The 22,542-nt window shown below is 36.8% G+C and overlaps 1 protein-coding gene across 2 annotated transcripts; it reads right to left on the minus strand.

Annotated features, from left to right (window-relative positions):
- Positions 1-516: 516 nt before the first annotated feature.
- On the minus strand, positions 517-22,541 carry LOC128251515 (uncharacterized). Of its 2 annotated transcripts, none has more exons than XR_016238769.1 (4): positions 19,753-22,541; positions 18,087-19,472; positions 4,935-5,303; positions 517-729 (listed from the first exon to the last, which is right to left on the minus strand). XR_016238769.1 is itself a non-coding variant. In XM_089344042.1 (4 exons), the coding sequence occupies exons 2-4, from the start codon at positions 19,160-19,162 to the stop codon at positions 11,866-11,868; spliced, it is 1,098 nt and encodes a 365-aa protein (XP_089200168.1). In that variant the 5' UTR covers positions 19,163-19,472; positions 19,753-22,541; the 3' UTR covers positions 11,804-11,865. The 2 variants fall into 2 exon arrangements, 1 of the variants encoding a protein (XP_089200168.1); XM_089344042.1 differs by lacking the exons at positions 517-729; positions 4,935-5,303 and adding an exon at positions 11,804-12,209 and having other exon boundaries at positions 18,157-18,576; positions 18,829-19,472.
- Between the last annotated feature and the right edge of the window lies 1 nt (position 22,542).

The raw sequence follows: 22,542 nt of genomic DNA on the forward strand, positions 1-22,542 counted from the left end.
AAAAAAAAAAAAACTAGTAAAAGTGGTAAAAAATCTAAATTCTTCAGAATTCCTGAAAGATATCTTACCACCACCACCACCACCACAACCACCACAACCACAACCACCACCACCACCACAACAACAACAACATCGACGACGACGGCAACTACAAAAACAACAATGACGATGATAGTGCACCACTTACTTCTGTAATAGGACATCTCGTTGCTGTCATTCGTGCTGACGACTGTCATTATATTTTTCGGCGAGTAATTCTTACAAACATGGCTGACTGTGTCGTAAGTAAAAAACTCTGACTGGCTGTTTAGAGCAACGTCGGCACATTCCCGTAGATTTTCTGTTGGGGAGAACTGTTCTGCTGGAGATGTCTGAAGGTAACCATAGGAATAACCAGGACCCACAAACTCATAGTAAGCTTCACTAAATTCCCGATCTGCAGTAACGGTTAGAATTGTTGCAAGGGTGAACAGCAGCATTCTGATCACAACTGCTGGACTAGTAGAAGGGAACTGGGACATTCTTGGTTTTAAGATCAGCAAAGGAGGAAAGAGAGAGTATGTGGAAGCAAATGGTATTAGAGAAAGGAAGAGAGATGGGAGGAGAAAAAGAGGAGAAAGAAGGTGAGATTCAGCAAAGAGAGAAGGTGAAATTTAATATACAAAGAGAGAACGGGAAAGACAAAGGCAGAAAGGGTGGAAAAGAATTAGAGAGTAACAGAGAGGTATCCTGAAAGAGAAAAGAGAAATAAAATGACAAGAGGTAAAAATTTGAGTATGCAAGGAAGAATGTCTGAAAAAGAAAACAAAAAATAAGAAATAAATTATGATTTGGTAGAGAAAATTAAACATAAATTAGTGTTGTTAATACAGGTACAGGTCCTGGATAAGATTTTAGTAGTGGGGCCCTGCTTCTGGAATTCCAAGGGTTTGAGAAGTGAGGACCCTCCTCTTAGCCACTGTTGTTCACAGGTCTATTCTGACAGGAATAGTATGAATTGTCAGTGTCCCAGCTGTGGGTTACTTAGCAACTCAGCCGAGAAAGATGGAGCTCGTTAACCTGGTGGGGGAGTGCAATCCATCTAGCAGAAGGAAAACCCTGATTCCAAATATGTTTCCTTGTAATTATACACAAGCACAAGAAAGGCTTTCACTGTCACCAAGTTGTAATGGCCGTGCTGTTTCTCAGGATCCATTAGTGACGTTGAGATGTGGGACACTGCGCAGGATCGAATTTTTTCGAACACCCCCCACTGGAGAGATAGAACAGGATAAAACAGCAGACAGGGAGAACAATACAGCTCAAACAACACCTCAAATGCAGTGCTTGAGTGACAGAGGCTGCCTTTTGCATATCGAACAGTTCAGATACAAAGTTGTTTTAGTGGAGGGGCGGGGAATCTAGGGCCTTCATCCATAGTCATTAATGACAGAGGGCCACAGAATACAGGGGTAAGCATAGCTTTGCAACCATATGGATTTAGGTTCAGTCCCACCGCGCAACACATTGAGAAATTGTCTTCTACTATAGCCCTAGGCTGACCAATTCCTTGTGAATGAATTTGGTAGGCAGAAACTGTGTAGAATCCTGTCGTATGTATGTGTGTATGAGTGTATATATTAGGTTGTTTCACATGAAATGTTGATACATATACATATATACACATATACACACAGATACATAACAGTCCACTAACTATTCTACTTGTATATATATATATATATATATATATATATATATATATAAACTGTGGGTGTAGGGATATGACTACCTACTACGTATATTTCCTATTTAGTACTGAGCATGTTTCATTTATGAGGACTCACTCCTGTATTTGTCTGAGTGTTGGGTCCTTCGGGTGCTTGGATGAAATGCAGATGTCAAGTTGACCCAGACTGCCTCCATGTTGGTTTTTGGCATGCTGGTAGAGTATGGAGGACTGTTTTTGTTTATGTAGATGTATATGCAAATAAAGATATATATATATATATATATATATATATATATATATATATATTGTTTGTATGTGTGTGTGTGTGTGTGTGTGTGTGTGTGTGTGTGTGTGATTTTCTGTGTGCTTGCATGTGTGTTTGTTTGTACTCCACCATCACTTGACACCCAATATTGCTGTGTTTACACGCCCGTAACTTAGCGGTTCGGCAAAGACACCGATAGAATAAGTAATGGACTTACAATGAATAAATCCTGGGGGCGATTTCTTCAACTAAAAGTAGTGCACTAGCATGGCCACAGTTACATGATTGAAACAAGTAAAATAATAAAAAAAACTATACCATTTAATCCTGAGCAATGCCAGGTATTTCTGCTAGTAATCTATATATATAAAAATGAGAATGTGTGTCTGTCTGTCTGTCTGTCTGTGTGTGTGTGTGAATCCCTAAAACTCGAGAACTACGCAACCAATTTCATTCAAATTTTACACATGCCTTACTTAGGGTTCCAGTTGTGTTTTAGTCAAAACAAATTATTAACTTCTTGCAGAGTTCGAGCACACGGCAACATAATATCTCCTCCACTATTTAAGTATTACGTGTCAAAAGTGAAACAAAAACACTCATGTCAAATACTTTCACTTTAAAAATGAAACTATTCCACTAACTGAAACAATCACATTTCGATACTGTAGTGACAGATACTTTCACAGAGAGAGAAAGAGAGACACAGAGAGAGAAAGAGAGAAAGAGAGAGACAGAAAGAGAGAGAGAGATAGATGTACATGTATACATATACATGTATATGTACACCATTTCGATACTGTAATGACAGATACTTTCAGAGAGAGAGAGAGAGAAAGAGAGGAAGAGAGAGAGAAAGAGAGAGAGAGAGAGATGTATATGTATACATATAGATGTACACGTATATGTATATATATATAGATCTATACATACATGTATATGTATACATATGTGTAGATGTATATATATATATATAGATGTACATGTAATATGTACACATATATACATATATACATGCATACAGATATCTATACATATATACACCCATCACACACACATACACATGCACACAAACACACACATTAGTCATTTGTTTTCTTATCCAAAACTACGTCAAAAGTACTGAATGGATCTTTATGAAATTTGGAATTATATTCTTTGCATAACGGCCATAACTCCCATGAAAATTCATATATTTTTGATGTTGATGAAATTTTAACCCGAACATAACAGATGAGCATTATTTAGAAAATGATGTCACACGTTATCGAGGCTACCATTCTTTCTGGATGTGCAAAAGGGGATGACGTCTTTATTCCAAGAATTCCTCTTACTCCATTAGGAGCAGACATTCCTTTTACATTCAGAAGACTACAATTCCCCCTTCGTGTGACTTTTGCCATGTCCATAAACAAATATCAGGGTCAAACACTGTCTGTAGCTGGTCTTCTCTTGGAAGAGCCCTGCTTCTCACATGGACAACTGTATGTTGGCTGCTCAAGAGTGGGCAGCAACAAAAAACCTATTTGTATATGCTCCACAAGGGAAAACAAGGAACATAGTTTACAATGAGGTGTTATAATCACAACAGCAAGAAAGTATGTACGTGATCACCTTCTTTTACAAAACTTCATTGACTTTCATATATTTATATTGATATACATATATATACGTGTGTTTGGGTGCGTGTGTGTATATACATCTCTATATATAAAGATGATGCGTAGTCTAGACGGCGTTTTTAGATTTCATTATTCTCTTTAACCCGGGCAACGCCGGGTATTTCTGCTAGTATATATATATATGTATATATATATGTAAAAGGTTGAAGAGGAACACATGAGTAGATATATATGGAAAAAAGACAAAGTAGAAAATGCTAAAATACTTTTATAAAGAACGTTACAGAACCGGTTTCGATCCTTGAGATCTTTTCAACAGTAAATATGAATAATAAATTTTTGAAAAATTATTGAAAAATTAAATTTTGGTAAATTTAAAAGAAAAGTCTTTTTAAAGACATATTTGTATAGCATTCAAGTAACAGCGGCATTTTTCTTGTTTCTGCCTGTCTCTGTCTCACTTGTTAACTCTTGTGGGTTCGAACCCAGAGACAGGCAGAAACAAGAAAAATGCAGCTGTTACTTGAATACTATACAAATATGTCTTTAAAAAGACTTTTCTTCTAAATTTACCAAAATTTAATTTTTCAATAATTTTTCAAAACTCTATTATTCATATTTACTGTTGAAAAGATCTCAAGGATCGAAACCGGTCCTGTAATGTTCTTTATAAAAGTATTTTAGCATTTTCTACTTTGTCTTTTTTCCATATATATATATTTATATATAGATATATATTATTCTCTCTCTGTTTGTTTCCTGATATTCCTTTCCGTCGAAGAGCGTAGGCTCGAAACATGAAAGACCTTCTCACTTTCCCGAGCATCAAACTAATGCACCTGCTTTGTCTTTTGTTTTTTCTGTAAATTTCAACAATATGTGTGTGTGTGTATACAAACTTACATGCACACACACACACATATATATAGAGAGGTGTGTGTGTGTGTGTGTGTGCGTGCAGGTATGGATGTGTCGTAAGAAACTTGCTTCCCAATTGCATAGTTCTGGGTTCAGTCCCACTCCATCGCATCTTGGGAAAGTGTCTTCTACTATAGCTTCGGGCCAAAAATTTGTGAGTAGATTGGTTAAGCTGAAAGAAGCCCATCGTGTGTGAACAATAGCTATTAAAAATAAAAACAGGAGGATAGTACAGTGATAGATACATTGTCCATGTTGAAAAACAATAGGAATGGTCACATCTGTAACAATTTGGGGGTCATAATTTTCCTTGATTAGTGATGAGTTGGTCACATTTGGACAGCAGCACAAACTTTTGCTCTCTTCATACTGTACACCCACACACACACAAAATTGGTTGTGATAAAAAAATACTTACTTTCACTGAGGTAGAGAGCAGCCCTTTCACCTTAGGTGATTATATGAGGAGTTGATGTCAAAACTGTTCATTAAAGTCACAAATTTTCTCTGCTGTCCCTTCTCTCCTCTATGGTCAATAGTTGTCCCTATTACCCATAGTAGGGTCTACAAATGTCAGGGTTCTATATAAATGCCAGTACTGCTTTCAGTCCTAAGTTCTGTAATCAGTATTACTTACAGACTTAGATGCGTCCATATACGACCAAAACACGCAGACTGTGCACTGTTGTCTGTACCATCCATTTGCATTAAGCTGGTTTATGCATAACCAGTATTTCTCCACTGAAGTTTAAACACATAAAGCATTTCAGTACATCTTCTTTCATTGCTTAGAAGAAAGAAAAAGAAAGCCATTAAATAGAGACATTGCGCTTCACTAAACATACAGAAAATACGGCTGTGTAGTTAATGAAATCGTTCTGATGTTAGTAGTGTTGTGGTCCTGATATTTGTGTCGGTAGAGATATAATAGTTGAACAGTTAATGTCAATATACAGAAGACTGTCGTTATATTATAGAAAAGCATTCAGATGTATCAATGTGGATGAGACAATGAGGACATGTTCATTGTTCTGAATCGGTATACAATCGATTTCGACTATCGACAGTTGACATATCGAAAGATTTCAGGTTTTGAAACGCCTTGGCAAGAAAAGTTTTCCTCAGTTTTTCACTGCATATTTTTTTCGTGTGTGTGTGTGTGTGTGCGCGCGTGTGCGTGCATGTATTATCTTTGTAATAAAGAAACGCCGATAATTTCGATGACACATGTCTTTACATGCATCGTCGAAATTATCGGCGTTTCTTTATTACGAAGATAACACACACACACACACAAACAAACACATCCATCCATCCATCAACATCCTCTCAACGATGAGCCAGAGATGATTTTTAAATATGAGATTGTTTGAAATGAACCTGACCGCTCTCAAAAATTAAGTAAAAAGACAGGAAAAATAATCCAGAATCCTTGTCCGGTACCGGATCGATCCCAAATTCTAATCAGTTTGTGCCATTCACGAGGCCAAACATCCTTGAAAGTTTCATCTGAATCCATCCAACGGTTCTTGAGATATCTTGTCCACGGACAGACAAACAAACAAACAAACACAACTGAAAACAATACCTCTGCCTTCGCTAAGGCAGAGGTAAAAATTGAGATACTATATATACAATTTAAAATACAATCTAGACACTATACACACATACAGTTTGAAATACAGTATATACAATATATATATATATATATACACACACACACACACAATGACTCCACACATGTCCACAAGCACACGTTTATTGAATGGCCGTTGACTACACTGTAATTCTTCTGCCCTTTGACGGTCTTACTTTTTGTTCTGCAGGGTGTCAAACAATTGCCCTCACCACCAAGCACGCTCAGTGGAGTTGCCAGTTTAGTCGCCGACAACCCAACCATGTGACAGGTTGTACTAGATTACATGGTACCAGTAGCGCTCAAGAGCCACCTGCCACATACATACATACATACATACATCAATGTCCTCTTAACAATGAGCCAGAGATGATTTTTAAAAATGAGAATGTTTGAAATGAACCTGTGTGTGTACATGTATGTACATGTGTGTACACACATACATACATACATATTACTTGTTGGATTCATTTAAATCAAGTTATTTTATTAAAGACAACAAAGGCGACAAGCTGACAGAGTCCATAACACGGCAGGAAAAATATTTAGTGGCATTTCGTCTATCTTTACGCTATGAGTTCAAATTCTGCCAAGATCGTTTTTGCCTCACATTCTTTCGGGGTCGATAAAATAAGTACCAGTTGAGCCTTGTGCCAAAATTTGAAGCCAGTTTTAAATGACACAAAGCAAGAGTCGAGCTCCGTACATCCGTGTATATACCATATATAAAAACATCTGTACATAGTCATTCAGTTTTATGATCCAATGTAAGTTCCAGATTCAACATAGGGGTGGTTCCAGGAATGGTGTTTACATAAAATAAGAATACAAATGGGTTAAAGGTTCACTACAGCTGTTTCAGACACATTAATTATAGATGATTCGATTATATCATGGAAAAAAAAAGTTTTCTTCAGACGAAATAAAAATTAAAAATTTGGTTAGGAGAAGATGTATCAAGATGTGGAATGTGGCTTGAAACTTGTGTGTGTGTGTGTGTGTGTGTGTGTGTGTGTGTGTGTGTGTGTGCCATGTTTAAGTATTTGTGCCAGTTTCACATTAAAAAAACCCAGCACACACTGTAAAGCAGCTGGCATTATGAAGGGCATCAAGCGTGTTATCTTTTATTTCGGATGTTATTTGATAAATAACTAGATTGCCTATTCTTTGATCAATCGCAACCCTTAACCCATCGCATTTTCTTGGCCTTTGAAGTTAATAAATTTCATTTGAGGAGTAACTATGACAATAAGGATCATAACTGAACAACTAAAATGCATAAAGTATCAACAGAACACATACCAATAAAAGCGTGATCCGAAGTGTTTGTTGATATGACGTGAATTTCTTGTGATTAATCGCGGAATGCTTACCTGATGGTAAATTCAGCAATGATCAGCGCAGCAGCTGAGCCAGACTATATAGAGGTGCATGCTTAACGTACGCGCGAGATGTCTCGTGTATATCTCGCGCATACGTTATGCATCCATGAGACGCTTGTTCAAGCCTACAATATCATTGATCCATGCAAGGGTGTGTTCTCAACAAACAACCATAATTGTGGTCAGTACGTACGTACGTACTTGCATGCCAGTGCATGAACTTTGTAGTCTACGCTTCATGCAAAACCCCGGTGAGCTGACGGATGAACAATCAGTAAATTAACAGAAATGAGAAAAATTACTTTCTATCGCAAAACTTTTTCATGCACCCCAGATTTTCCTGTGCACGCCTAGGGGTGCATATGTACCCCCATTGAGAATCCCTGAATCAGCCGGTAGCGGAGGGCCTGGAATTTGCCTGCATTAAATTGCATGTTGTTGTCCTCAGCCCATTTACATATGGCATCTAGGTCATTCTGTAGAAGATTAGCATCAGAAGGTTCTTTAACTGCTTGTACTATTTTTGTGTCGCTGGCATAGTTGGTAAGCGTAATTGCCTGTGTATCTGATGGCATGTCTGAAAGAGCCACCATGAACAGCAGCAGCCCCAATACAGTTACCTGAGGCATTTCACTTTCTATTACAGTTTCCTTGGAGAGGGCTCCGTTGGCTGCTACATCCTGCTACATCCTGGCTTCTGTCTTTTAAGAAGTCATGCAACCACTCTCCGATCTTCCCAGTTTTGCTGAGTCTCCGTAGTTTGTGACATATCATCCCATGATCAACCATATTAAAGGTTTTTGCGAAGTTGAGATATATCACATCCACGTTTGAGTGATTCATTAATTGTTTCAACACCCCGTCATAGTGCTGCAAAAGCTGTGTAAGGCAGCTCTTCCTGAGCGAGAACCATGCTGGGTGTCAGGAAGCAAGTCATTATCTTCAAGGAATGCAATTAGTTTCTTCCTGACAATGCACTCTATGACTTCGCTGACATGGGAAGTTAGAGAGACAGTTCTGTAATTTTCAACATCTGCTCTGCTACCTCCCTTATGGACAGGGCATATTATGCCTTCCTTTAAACTTTTTGGGAAGTCTCCCAGTTGAGTGGAAGCTCTGGAAGAGAATCTGAAATGGTCTTGCTAGAGTCTCTTTGCATTTCTTTAGGAGGATTTCTGGGAATCCATCAGAACCCGTGGTTGAGTTTGAGCTCATTTCGATAATGGCTGATATAACATCACTTTCCTATATTTTGATACTATCAATGATTGCCATTTCGTTGTATGGAGCTGTGGAGCCAAAGAACTCATCAGGCATCGCTAGTTGCAAAGTGTCCCAGTGGAGTGGTGAAAACGCTCTTGTATTGCACATTCAGTATTTTACTGATCCTCTAGGGGGTCTGCAGTCGGTGAGCCAATTTCTTCGCATAGTTGCCCTATTTTGTACCGTACTGAAGCAGATTCTTTTTGCATATCTAGAGAAGGCTTCAGGGTTTACTCTTTACTCTTTTACTTGTTTCAGTCATTTGACTGTGGCCATGCTGGAGCACTGCCTTTAGTCGAGCAAATCGACCCCAGGACTTATTCTTTGTAAGCCTAGTACTTATTCTATCGGTCTCTTTTGCCGAACCGCTAAGTTACGGGGACGTAACCACACCAGCATCGGTTGTCAAGCGATGTTGGGGGGGACAAACACAGACACACAAACACACATATATATATATATACATATATACAATGGGCTTCTTTCAGTTTCCCTCTACCAAATCCACTCACAAGGCTTTGGTCGGCCCGAGGCTATAGTTGAAGACACTTGCTCAAAGTGCCACGCAGTGGGACTGAACCCAGAACCATGTGGTTGGTAAGCAAGCTACTTACCACACAGCCACTCCTGCGCCTTTGTCTTAATATTTTTGACAGCTCTGGCTTCCTTTTCTTGGGAGCGTTTGAGTTTATTTTCGATCTCGAGCAATATTTGTTTGAGATAGGATCGTTTGTTATCCTTTGGTGGCCCACTTAGACGATTTGAGATTTTTGCTCATTATCTCATTAGAATCCCCCTATATCTGGGTATGATATCTTTCTGCTGGCTTGGCATTCTCTCTAAAGAAAACTTACTGCATATGTCATGCATGATTGTCATAAAGTGTTGTAGATTTATGTCGATATCTTGCGTAAAGAGACTGGCAGACCAGTTATATTCCATGATCCCTTTCTCGATACCCTTCCAATCAGCTTTGTGAAAGTTCAGGCTGGAGAGGAGCTGGGTGCTTTTAGTAGCCTGCACGTCTTTAGTCTTCTGTCGACCATACATTGTTAGTCCTATTAAGTTATGGTCCGAGAAAATCGTCAGTGTCACCTTAATATTATAGATGAGCGCGATGTTGTTTGTGAAGCAGAGGTCCGGGACATTTTTCCCCGTGATCTTTTGATGAAAAATAACAGCGACAATTACACACCGGGAGAGACATACTACTAGGATATACGTCAGTTTAACAAGTATAGAAATTACGGCTGGCCCAGTACAACTGGAAAATAATCGTGCTATATTCATAATGAGAAATCTGTGTCGTCTGACTACCATGAGAATGGAGACATCGAGCAGCTGATTCAATATTCTGCCATTACCGCCAAAAACCACCTTTATATATATGGTTCAATGAGAAAGTTCAAGAAAGTTTTGAACCAACTTAATTGGTTCAAAAGTACAATACTTCTCATGATTTCCACTTACTATCTCTTCTACAAGTTTCATTCACTTTCAGTGTTTGGCTCTTCTTTATGGAACTGTCCTCATTCATACCATTCAAAGACCCATACCAATACAGCCTTCTTTTTTGCACATTACATCTAATTCCTCTTATGCCTAATAGTCTCAATACATTAGAACTTTGTCTTACATGCACACAAACACTGCACATCCAATGGAGCTTATTTGCGTCGTTCCTTTCTAGTATTCGCATGTCCACTGCATTTAGAGCCCATGTGTCACTACCTTGTAGGACTGATTTTCACGCTCAAGCAACACAATTTACCTTTCACTTAGAAAGAGAAGTATTTGGTTCCAGCCTAGTTAATAGTTCTCTGAACTTTCTCCAGCCTATTTATATTCTAGCAACTACACTTTCAGAACGTTCTCCTCCACTGCTAATTAAGTCAACTAGTACACTGTATGCAATTCCTGTCTATAACTTTCTGACATATCAAGCCTTTTACTTAAAGTGAGTAGAATCCTGTTTCTTTGCTTACAAGAACCATTGCTATGTTATCTTTAAGGTCCTTCAATTCCAGTTTTTGCTGCCAAACGTGGAAAGTCTTTTGTAATTCTATAACAGATTCTGTCATGCAATCAATATATAGTAATTGCCATGGGCAGAAGGCCTTCAATTCCTCTGTATGGCCTGAGAGACGTTGGTGAATAGGAGAGGACTGAGAACTGAATCCTGGTGAACTCTTGAAAGCACTTCTGTACATAGCCTGTACAGTTTTCAGTAGCCAATTCTCTTCCTTAAGCTTCCTCACACACCACCAGAATTTCTTAAAGGTTTCCTCCAGGTCAACAAAAGACAAGTACAATCCTTTAGTCTTACCTAATTAATTTTCTTGCAGTTGTCTGACTAAGAAGATCGCATCAGGAGTATTTTTCCCAGACACAAAAATCAAAGTGATTTCTAATTAACTGGGTTATATCTCCCTCCATAACTTACCTTAACTTATCCAGAAACTTGATTCATCCACAAGTAATTTTAAGGCATTTCCTTTATCATTGTAACAAATAACTGTAATGCTGCTGCACAAGTCATTGTGGATGATATCTTCATCTATAACCTGATTTATTATAAAAGTGACTCAACTATATCCTACCCCAGCTCTTTTTAAGCATCCCATCAGCAATTCCGGATGCATGAGGGCTATACTTCTCATTATATCCTCAATTGACTGATCTATTATATTACTGCTATTGGGATAGATGGTCCCCATGTTAGGTTCATACTGGAAAGACCCTCTTTCCCCCATGCACATGCTCTAAGACACTGGCGAACCTCTTCCTTTCTGCTTCTACTCTTGCTAAATACACCTGATTCCAAAGTTGCTTTTCTAGTTACTTAATATAGCTCTTTGCTACCTCCAGTGTTCTAGTTTTATCAAGACTGCCACTTTGCTTTTATGGCCTTGTCTAAAATAGAAAATGAGCTACGAAAAATAAATGAAAGTGGGTAGTAACATGAATTTGACGATAAAGTGTAATAAAGTTATATCAAATAAAATACAAGATGAATTCATCATTTACTGAAACAACCACTGACAACCTGAACTTTCACATTAATACAATTACCATGGTATATGAACACCTACATGTCTTGTTAATTGAGTCCATTGAGAGAATGATTTACCACAGATATCACAGTGATATGGTTTCTCACCTGTATGAATATGTTTGTGATTAGTTAAGTTACTACTTTCAGAGAATGATCTACCACAGAAGTCACAGTGATATGGCTTTTCACCTGTATGAATACGTTTGTGCTTTATAAAGCTACTATTTTGAGAGAATGATTTACCACAGATATCACAGTGATATGGTTTCTCACCTGTATGAATATGTTTGTGATTAGTTAAGTTACTACTTTCAGAGAATGATCTACCACAGAAGTCACAGTGATATGGCTTATCACCTGTATGAATACATTTGTGCGCTGTCAAGTGTCAGTGTTGCAACTGGAGCGCATGGGTTGGGAGTTTGATCGGCAGAGGTGATCAGGTTACAAATGCCATCCCTTTGAAAACACCACCGCCATCATCTAACCCCTCTTTGCCCATGGGTTAGGAACCCTTCCAGCAAGGAAAATAGAATGACCAAAAGGGCTCCCGATTCTCTGTGTCAGAAGCGGTTCTGTTCAGATCACAATAAAGTATATATATATATATATATATATATATATATATATGTCTCTTAAAAGATAGAGCTCAAAATCAATGCATTGAAGATACTTTATTGCAGCAACAATTATAATAACAAAAACAACCACAATAAGCCAAACCTATGCACATTTCAATAGGATATCCCGGATAAATAAACCACATCATAAGATGTCTCGTAAAATATTGTAACAAATTACAACATATTACAAATTTCTGGATACTCCATCTCTTCAGGGTCGCATTATTGCCATCACCAATACTACTATTATTAGCAAAACACACACATCATCCAAGAGGGTGAAAGAATAATCGACGGTACGCAACCTACCATCGTTATTTTCTTACAGAATGTAAACAAACAAGTCAATTCAAATCCAGTGACGTACACCGCCCGGTTTACAGCGTAAAAATCCCTTGTCAAAAATTCATCCCCCATGTACATCAAGATTTCCTATTGGATCTTTCTATAACGATAATATATTAATTAATTAATTATACCTGCCCACGCACACGCACCACCACCCACTTGAAGTCTCGAAACGAATTTCTAATCATTACTCGTCCTTTAGGGATAGGAGTAAACAATATAGTACGGCGCTTAGTAGTTTAGTTTGGAAATTGAAAAATGAGAAAAGGGATTACTCCCTTGAATGGTTGTTAGTAGGCAAATCGATGCCGTACGACAAGGGTAAAAGTACTTGTTCGTTATGTAACTTGGAATTATTTTCCATACTTTTTTCCAAGGGTCACCTAGTTAATAAAATAACGTTTAAAGCTTACAGATGTCTACATATGTATAGACATACGTATGCATTTTATAAATAGGAATTACCGGAATGTGTATAGGCACAAGTTCGAAATTAAGGAAGAGGTATATTCATCTCTATATATCTTACTGGAATTAGGTCTGTGGCGCAAATATATGAGTGTATATGTATATGGGTGTAGGTATACATGTGGAGACACGCGAGAGTGCATGTGTGTATATATGTATATATGTGTGTATGTAGACGTATGTGTATGTGTGTACATGTAAACATATATAAGTTTGTATGTGTGTATGTGCATATGTATCGGTGTATATATGGAGGTATAGCTATATGTATGTATGTATATATGTACGTATGTGTGTATGTGAGTATGTATGCGTATATATGTAAATGTGTGTGTGTATCTGTGCGCGTTTATATGTAGGTGCATATGTATGTGTATGTGTGTATATGTATATGCATCCATATGTGAGTGTATATATGTGTTTGTGTGTATATGTGTGTGTGTGTATAGGTGTGGGTATGTGGGTGGTGGTGTGTGGTGCGTGTGCGTCGGCGGGTATAATTAATTAATTAATATATTATCGTAATAGAAAGATCCAATAGGAAATCTTGATGTACATGGGGGATGAATTTTTGACAAGGGATTTTTACGCTGTAAACCGGGCGGTGTACGTCACTGGATTTGAATTGACTTGTTTGTTTACATTCTGTAAGAAAATAACGATGGTAGGTTGCGTACCGTCGATTATTCTTTCACCCTCTTGGATGATGTGTGTGTTTTGCTAATAATAGTAGTATTGGTGATGGCAATAATGCGACCCTGAAGAGATGGAGTATCCAGAAATTTGTAATATGTTGTAATTTGTTACAATATTTTACGAGACATCTTATGATGTGGTTTATTTATCCGGGATACCCTATTGAAATGTGCATATTGTGGTTGTTTGTGTTATTATAATTGTTGCTGCAATAAAGAATCTTCAATGCATTGATTTTGAGCTCTATCTTTAAGAGACATATATATATATATATATATATATACAAAAACTCACCTGTGAGCTTTTTGCTAAGACTGTTAACAGATACTATATATTTTGTAAAATTTGTTTTATAAAAGTATATATTTAATATATATATATATATATATATATATATATATATATATATATATATATATATATATATATATATATATATATGAGAACACGGATGTTACGTAAGTAAAATGTTAATGTTCGAAAGTGCAGCAGTGCATAGATAATTCTTTATTCTGTATATTTCTCATTTTGTCCTGTTCTGACGTTTTGCGAAATTTTTCTGGAGAACATTATTTTTCTTTGTGGTTGGGTCGTTGATGACCTCTTTCTAGCATATTGGATGTCCACCTAGTGGTCATCCCTTATACACGTGTAATACAATTTTTTCTGAATTTTCAGATTTTTATATGCTAGGCTACTTGGTTTTAAATTTAATTAATACTCAATTTATCATCCTATCTATATAAATATATATATATATATATATATATACATATATATATAAGCAACACACACATATGCACACAAATTGCATACATGTTTTGTACGCATACATGTTCGTATGTGTATGTGTGTGTGTTGCCCGTATATCAACAAAATGCATACACACATCTTGTGTTACATATACATACGGATAAATGATTAAAAATAAATATATTTTGGAAATGGCGATTTACGGTACAATACCTAGAAACATGAAAATCAGACCACATGGGTTTGTTTACATCAATTCGGCAGTTTCCATAAAAAGTGTTTGGAAAGAACGCGAAAGAGATTGAGAGAGCGCGCTCTCCCTCCCTTACACACATGCCAGTTATCTCTCTTTCTTTCTTTCTCTCTCACACACAGCAACATTACACACACACACACACATGCTGCTCTCTCACACTAACAAAAGAACTTCACATACACACCACACTTTCTGTCTGGCATACTCACTATAAAAAGAAAGCGTGTATTTCTTTTTGGCAACATGTGTTTTGAGTGTAATGTTGGTGTGTGTGTGTGTGTGAGAAAGAAAGAAAGAAAGAGAGATAACTGGCATGTGTGTGTAAGGGAGGGAGAGAGAGATAGCAAGAGAAGGTATTTTTTCTTTTTGCTTGTTGTTTCCTGCGTTTTTTTCTTTTTGCTTGTTAGCTGCCTACCACACAGACGCTGGCAAACAAAATGTATCTCTCCTTCACCCTCCCTCTCACAAACAGACAATTTCTCTTTCTCTCTCTCTCGCCTTCATGCGTGTACGCACAGATTTGACTTCGCCATGTCAACAAACTTCAAAATTGGTAAAAATTTATCGATTTTTACAGCTGTACGCGGGTGCCTCTGATAGAAAAACTTCGCTAAAATGCACATAAGGTCATGACACATCTCCTAAAATTGGAGCAACATGCGTGCTAATTTGTGGACGTGCATAAACTACATTCACGTTCACACACACACACACACACACACATCCTCTCTTTATATATATACAGATGATGGCTCCAGTCAGCCTTCTTTACTAGCGTGCTAATCCCGTCTCTGAAAACCTATCTCAACGGGAAAGACGTATTTAGTTTCCAGTAACCGGGACTCTGCCTATGTGTCTTATCTAAGACTAGCGTACACGTCACAAGTTTGTGATCCGTGTAGCTATGTGGAATTGTGGACACCCTATGCCATCTCTTATCTACTCTCCTACACAGTACTCTATCTAGATACAATCTATTCCCTTTCTTCACTCAATCTCTATCTCTAAATCTCTGCCTCCTCTAACTGTCCACCTGCGTTAAACACTACCATTTTCCCCACTCTCTCTCTCTCCCTCCCTCCTCTTTCCTGCTTTGCCTCTCACTTAAACTATACCTCACCTTTTATTTGACTTTTCTTTGTCCCTCTTCCGTCAAACTTTTTACCCCTTCCTTTGAAGTAAGCGTGATACACACAACACATACGTACGAAAACAAACAAAACTAAGCATATTAATATTATTGATAAGTCTGAATACATGCATGGGACATTAATTGAAATCCTTCGTGTGTCTATGACTAATACATGCTGCAAGGATATGCAGGGCTCCTGGTGTATATATACACATATAAACAAGCACCAAGCAGTAGGAAGTCTTCTCAAGAGCCAAAGTAGACTTGCAAAATATAGTAATCATTTCTGCTTCAGAAATTTATCAGCCATTGTTATGATACTGGGAAAAAGGAAACAAGCATACAAAAAGAAAATTTATGCATAAGCTTGATTGGTTTGCGTTTTAGCCACTGCTGGGTAGTGTGTTTAATTTGTTCACTGAACACCACAGTGAATTTCCCATTGTTTTTCAAAAATCCCCTCTAAATCACAAAACGAAGGGGTGAGTGTACCCTATTTTTCGAATCCTAGCAGCAACACTGAAGCTGGAAGCAGGATAATAATCGAATTCTACACTTATCCCATTCAAGTGCCCACTTCCATACAAGGATTTTTGTATTTTCTTCATAAACTATTTTCTACAACAACAACATTGAAAAATACCATAGCAATGAGAACACAGGTTCGAAAGTTCCTTAAAACACCTGATGAAGGTTGGAGGGTATATCAGCCAAAACATTGTGTTAACAATAAACAAGATGACAAATATCTATCAAATGTAAATAATTTCTCATCTCTTAAATATAGAACTGTATTAGAACTTTGCCGTACATGAACACCAACACTGCACATCCAGTGAAGCTTACCCACTTCGTGTCTCTCTAGTCTTTCCATTCAGAGCCCGTGTGACACTACCATGTAGCATTGATGTTCATGCACAATCAACACAAAATCTACTTTTCACTCAGAAATAGAAACCTTTCATTCCAGCATATTTAATACCTCTCTGAACTTTCTCCATCCTGTTATTCTAGCAACTACATTTTCAGAACATCCTCCTCCACTGATAATTATGTTGACTAGTACATTGTATGCAACTCCTCATGATTTGTAAGCAAATCACTTCTCTTCCCCAATCTTCCTCACACAACACCAGATGATACACCAAAGGAATTTCTCAAGTGCTTCCTCCAGATCAACGAATGCCAAGTACAGTGGTTTACACTTAATTAATTTTCTTGCAGTTGCTTGACTAAGGAGATACTAACAGGAAGACATTTTCTCAGAAAATCGGTGATTTCTAATTTAATCGGCTATAACTCCATCCATAACTTTCCAAAACTTATCCAGCAACTTATAACTCCATGAGTATGTCTAAGGCATCTCCTCTAACCTTCTAACAGATAACTATAATGCTGCTGTACAAGTCATTGTCGATGACATCTTCATCTATAACCTGATTTATTATTAACATGACCGTATCCTATTCCACCACATTTCTAAAGCATCCCAGCAGTAATTCCTGATGTACAAGGGGCTATGCTTGTGTTTATATCTTTCACCCATCTATCATATATTACCGTCTACTAGGATAGCTGCTCCCTCTCTAAGGCTCATATTGGAAACAAACCCTTCCTACCATGCACATGCCGTTCTTCCTCATCTTCTAAGAACTGACAGGCCTCTTCCTTTCTCCTTCTACCCTTGGCAAATACACACGATTCCTAAATTCCCCTTCTAGTTACCGAATACAGCTGTTTGTTCTTTCATTTTCCAAGTGTAATCTTGCTTTTACAGTCTTGTCTCAAAATTAAAATGAGATAAGAAAACTAAATGAGGGTGGGTAGTAATATGAATTTGACAATAAGGTATAATAAAGTTATATCAATTAAAATACAAGATAGATTCATCATATATTGAAATAATTATTGATAACCTGAAATTTCACATTAATACAATTACTATGGTATATGATTACCTTCATGTCTTGTTAACTGAGTCCTTTGAGAGAATGATTTTCCACAGGTTTCAGTCATATGGCTTCTCACCTGCATGAATACGTTTGTGCTTTATAAAGGTATCGCCTTCAGAGAAGGTTTTACCACAGATTTCACAGCAATATGGCTTCTCACCTGTATGAATACGTTTGTGTGCTGTTAATTGATTACTTACAGAATATGATTTTCCACAGACATCACACTGATATGGCTTCTCACCTGTATGAATACGTCTGTGCACTGTTAAGTGATCACTTCTAGAGAATGATTTTCCACAGAATTCACAGTGATATGGCTTCTCTCCTGTGTGACTTCGTATGTGTTTAATTAATTCAGTATTTCTAGAGAAAGTTTTACTGCAGATGTTACAGTCATGTGGCTTTTCACCTGTATGAATACGTTTATGTGCTGTTACGTGATGACTTCTAGAGAATGATTTTCCACAGATGTCACAGTGATATGGCTTCTCTCCTGTGTGACTTCGTATGTGTTTAATTAATTCAGTATTTCTAGAGAAAGTTTTACTGCAGACGTTACAGTCATGTGGCTTTTCACCTGTATGAATACGTTTATGTGCTGTTACGTGATCACTTCTAGAGAATGATTTTCCACAGATGTCACAGTGATATGGCTTCTCTCCTGTGTGACGTCGCAGGTGTTTACTTAATTCAATATTTCTAGAGAAAGTTTTACCGCAGACGTTACAGTCATGTGGCTTTTCACCTGTATGAATACGTTTATGTGCTGTTACGTGATCACTTCTAGAGAATGATTTACCACAGATGTCACAGTGATATAGCTTCTCACCTGTATGAATACGTTTATGTCTTGTTAAGTGACCAGTTTGAGAGAATGATTTATCACAGATTTCACAGTCGTATGGCTTCTCTCCTGTGTGACTTTGTTTGTGTTTTCTCAATTCACCAGTCTGACAGAATGATTGACTACAGTCAGATGATGTTTTATGTTTCTCTTCATTGATATCTCTAGAAAATTCAATACTTCTAAACTTTGACTTAGATGGAAACGTATTCTCATATAATTCATTTGCCATCATTTTTCTTTCTTCACCACAATTTCCAGGTGTTTATCTTCTTCACATTTATATATTTTATTGCTAATAAATATTTATATTACTGTGATCCTTGTCAATATATGATCTGGGTTGCAAACTCCTTTATAAATTCATCCAACTTCAATTCAGATGCAAAATAATCTGGTACACATTCCAGACAGTCTCAGTTCAGAAGAAAATATTTGGCTGTAATATTTCAAAGATTTACATAAGAAGCATTATATCTGTTCTGTATCACATTTCCTTTTCAGTCTTTAAACAAGAATATTAGATGCCAATGTCCTTTTTTATTCTGAAATAGCAGAGAAACAACAATATACGATATAGCGAAGACTTAAAATAAAACAGTATAAAATTTACTATATTTTTTACGAGATTAGCTGTAGAAATAAACATATTTATACACATCATATATGTTTACATATACAAATGCATAAATCTTACATATTTATACATACAAACACACACACACATACCATACATATATCCACAAACATATATATATATATATATACATATAAAGATGCAGTTCACATAATCGAATGCTTAGATGTAAATATATAAATACATACCCATAAGCACATACAGCCTCACTGACATATGAGGTTCACAGAATTGAGAGGCACATGCACACAAGTATATGGGTATAAGAGGGGTGGAACAGGAGTACAGTTAGTTATGGAAGAAAATCATGTACGTTTAGATTGAAATGGTGGGTGGGACATAACTTGTGAGCAAAAATGGATGCTGTTCCAACATTTTATTAATATGTAAACTTTTATTATTATTATTATTAATACACCCTTAGCCATGTAATATCATAAATTGTACTGTTCAAGCTACATATTATCACATAAATATATAAGAAATAAGGTGGGGCTGGAGACGCTGAATGCCAGATAAATTAGAATAAAATAAGATAAAGATAAAAAAGAAACTTAAATTCTGTTTTCGCTTTCAAACAAACTATTTCTTTATAACATGTTAACAAAGAGGGACACTGTTAATATGTAAACTTTCAGTATTATTAATACATATGATGGTGGTGGCAGTACGTGTATGTCTGAGTGTATTCTTGTCTTGACATGATATGATGGTTGTGGTTGTCATCATCAAACAAATGTCATCATTCATCTCTAGTCTTCTTTGAATAACATGAATGGCCATGGAAATTATTACTTTGCTGGAAACAAGACAGGCATCAAGCCAGAGAAAAATCTGCCTCAAAAAGATTCTGACACATGTAAGCATAGAAAAGTGGACACTAAATAACCATGGTGACTGTAATATAGTAAATACAGACTAGAAGTATAGAAGATGAATGTGTTTATCTTTCTGTGACTTCATCTTTCATGTGAAACAGATTATTCTTTCAATGGAATCAATGAAAGCTTTCCTTTGGTGGTCTTTATTAGTGGCAGCCTGTAGTCAATATCCAGCTGAATGTGTGTCCGATGAAATGTCAGCAGAGAAGAAGCCAATCACTTTACTTTTACACACATACACATATATCATAATATATAAGTGCATTGTTATGGTGTTATGCTAAGAAGATAGATTTACTAATTCAATACGTTGATTGTAATATGGAGTGATTGATATCAATTTCAGAAACTTTAGACGTTGGGATAGGAAAATGTAAATATTTTGTATATTGTAAGATTCCCAACTGGATCATCATTACAATATTATACTTTCACAAGACGGAGATGAGAGACCAGACATGTTGTGCATTGCTGCACTCAAAAAGACCCACCCACCACAACAGTACTGAGAGCCTAAAACCAATGTGCCATGTATCCATAGAAGCCAATCCAAACCAAAACAAACTATGAAAGTTGGTGCAGCCCCTGGCCTGACAAACTGTCTAACCCATGCCAGCATAGAAAATTAACATTAAAATGTTGATGATGATAATGATGTAATGAACTGATTAAATTTAATTCAATTAGTTGAACCTGAGATATCATCATCATCATTGTTTAATGTCCACTTTTGCATGACTGCATGAATCAGGTAGACTTTGTTGAACTAAATTCTCTCTGATTGGATGTCGTTTCCTGTCAGCAAAATATTCGCCTGTTCCCAGGCAAGGTAATGTTCTCCCATAAACAGACTTGTTTTTTCAAAGAAGAATGCAAAAGAACAATATCTCTTGTTTGAGTTTGATATTCATTTCCAACTACAACACAATGTGAAGACAAGGACACACACATGCAGATTTAAACATATGTAATTATTCACCAGTTGTAGGATTCATTAGAATCTAGGTATTCTAATGTAGAAAACATCAGGAAAGAGTAAGTGTCCAAATGGAGAATATGGACACGGAACCTTTTCCCACCTTAATTTTTTTTTTTTACGGAATCCCACGTTTTAGGCTATGGAGATTGCAATTCTCAAAAAAAATTTCGAATATTCCAAATCCAAAATTTCGATTCTCCCCACCGCCCACATTTGTTCATTTTTTTCACATTTTCCGGAAGTTCTTTTTTTTTGCGAAATGCGTAAAAACATACGGAGGTTATGAATCTGAAAAAAACTCGTTTGAAAATTTTCATCCCATCCACCCCGCAAAAGCAGGCTATTTACATGCTAGAAATAACAGCCAAATCTCACAAAACAGCGATAGCATAAAACAAGAAATGTATAATGAATCCAATTGAAGTTATAGATCCAACATAGGAACAGATATAGTTTTGAGTTTGTATAAAATAAGAACACAAATGAATTTTAAACGTTTAGAACAACCGTTTCACCAGCAATTATTTATTCACAGATTGATTGCATCATGGAAAAAATCTGCTTTTATCAGGTGAGTTTAATCTAGTTATGAGAAGATTCTGAGTGACCTGCTGTGTCAGGCATTAACCTTTGAGGACCCTAATTTAATAGATAGATAGATAACGCAGGTGCGTGTGTCCGTCCTCAGAATGGTGCACCTGCTTACTTGCTTGTTTTTCTGGACTAACCGACCTATCTATCTATCTATCTAAAAAAAAGAAACAACCAACTGAATGAAGCATCGGCTTCAGACAAATATATCTATCAATCACAAACCTCGATTTTGCTACCTCATACGTTTTGATGAAATGTGTGAATTACCGCCACCCTTATTTTTTGCTCACCCATCAAACTGAGAGAAAATCGTAATGTACACCAACCGAAAGGTATTTCTTGACCGTTGTATTTAAAACTATCCATTTTGCACCCAAGTGAAGTTATGTCTAAATCTGTTTAATCATATATTTTAGACAAAGCGGCCGAGAATAGAATTAATATCAATGTCTGACTAGCAACATTAAAAGATTTTACATTAACCATGCCCAACTATCTTTAGTAAAATATCTGTATGATTATAT

This window comes from Octopus bimaculoides, chromosome 28 (genome assembly GCF_046866305.1).
Source record: "Octopus bimaculoides isolate indiv1 chromosome 28, ASM4686630v1, whole genome shotgun sequence".
In the NCBI taxonomy this organism is placed as follows: domain Eukaryota; kingdom Metazoa; phylum Mollusca; class Cephalopoda; order Octopoda; family Octopodidae; genus Octopus; species Octopus bimaculoides.

What these genes read in the sequence shown, in the direction of transcription:
- LOC128251515 (XM_089344042.1), bottom strand. Translation starts at nt 19,162, where the DNA reads ATGATGGCAAATGAATTATATGAGAATACGTTTCCATCTAAGTCAAAG. An exon ending in ACATAAACGTATTCATACAG is followed by an intron (nt 18,577 to 18,828) that starts GTGAAAAGCCAC and finishes GAAGTCACACAG; the next exon opens with GAGAGAAGCCATATCACTGT. An exon ending in GCACAAACGTATTCATGCAG is followed by an intron (nt 12,210 to 18,156) that starts GTGAGAAGCCAT and finishes GTATTCATACAG; the next exon opens with GTGATAAGCCATATCACTGT.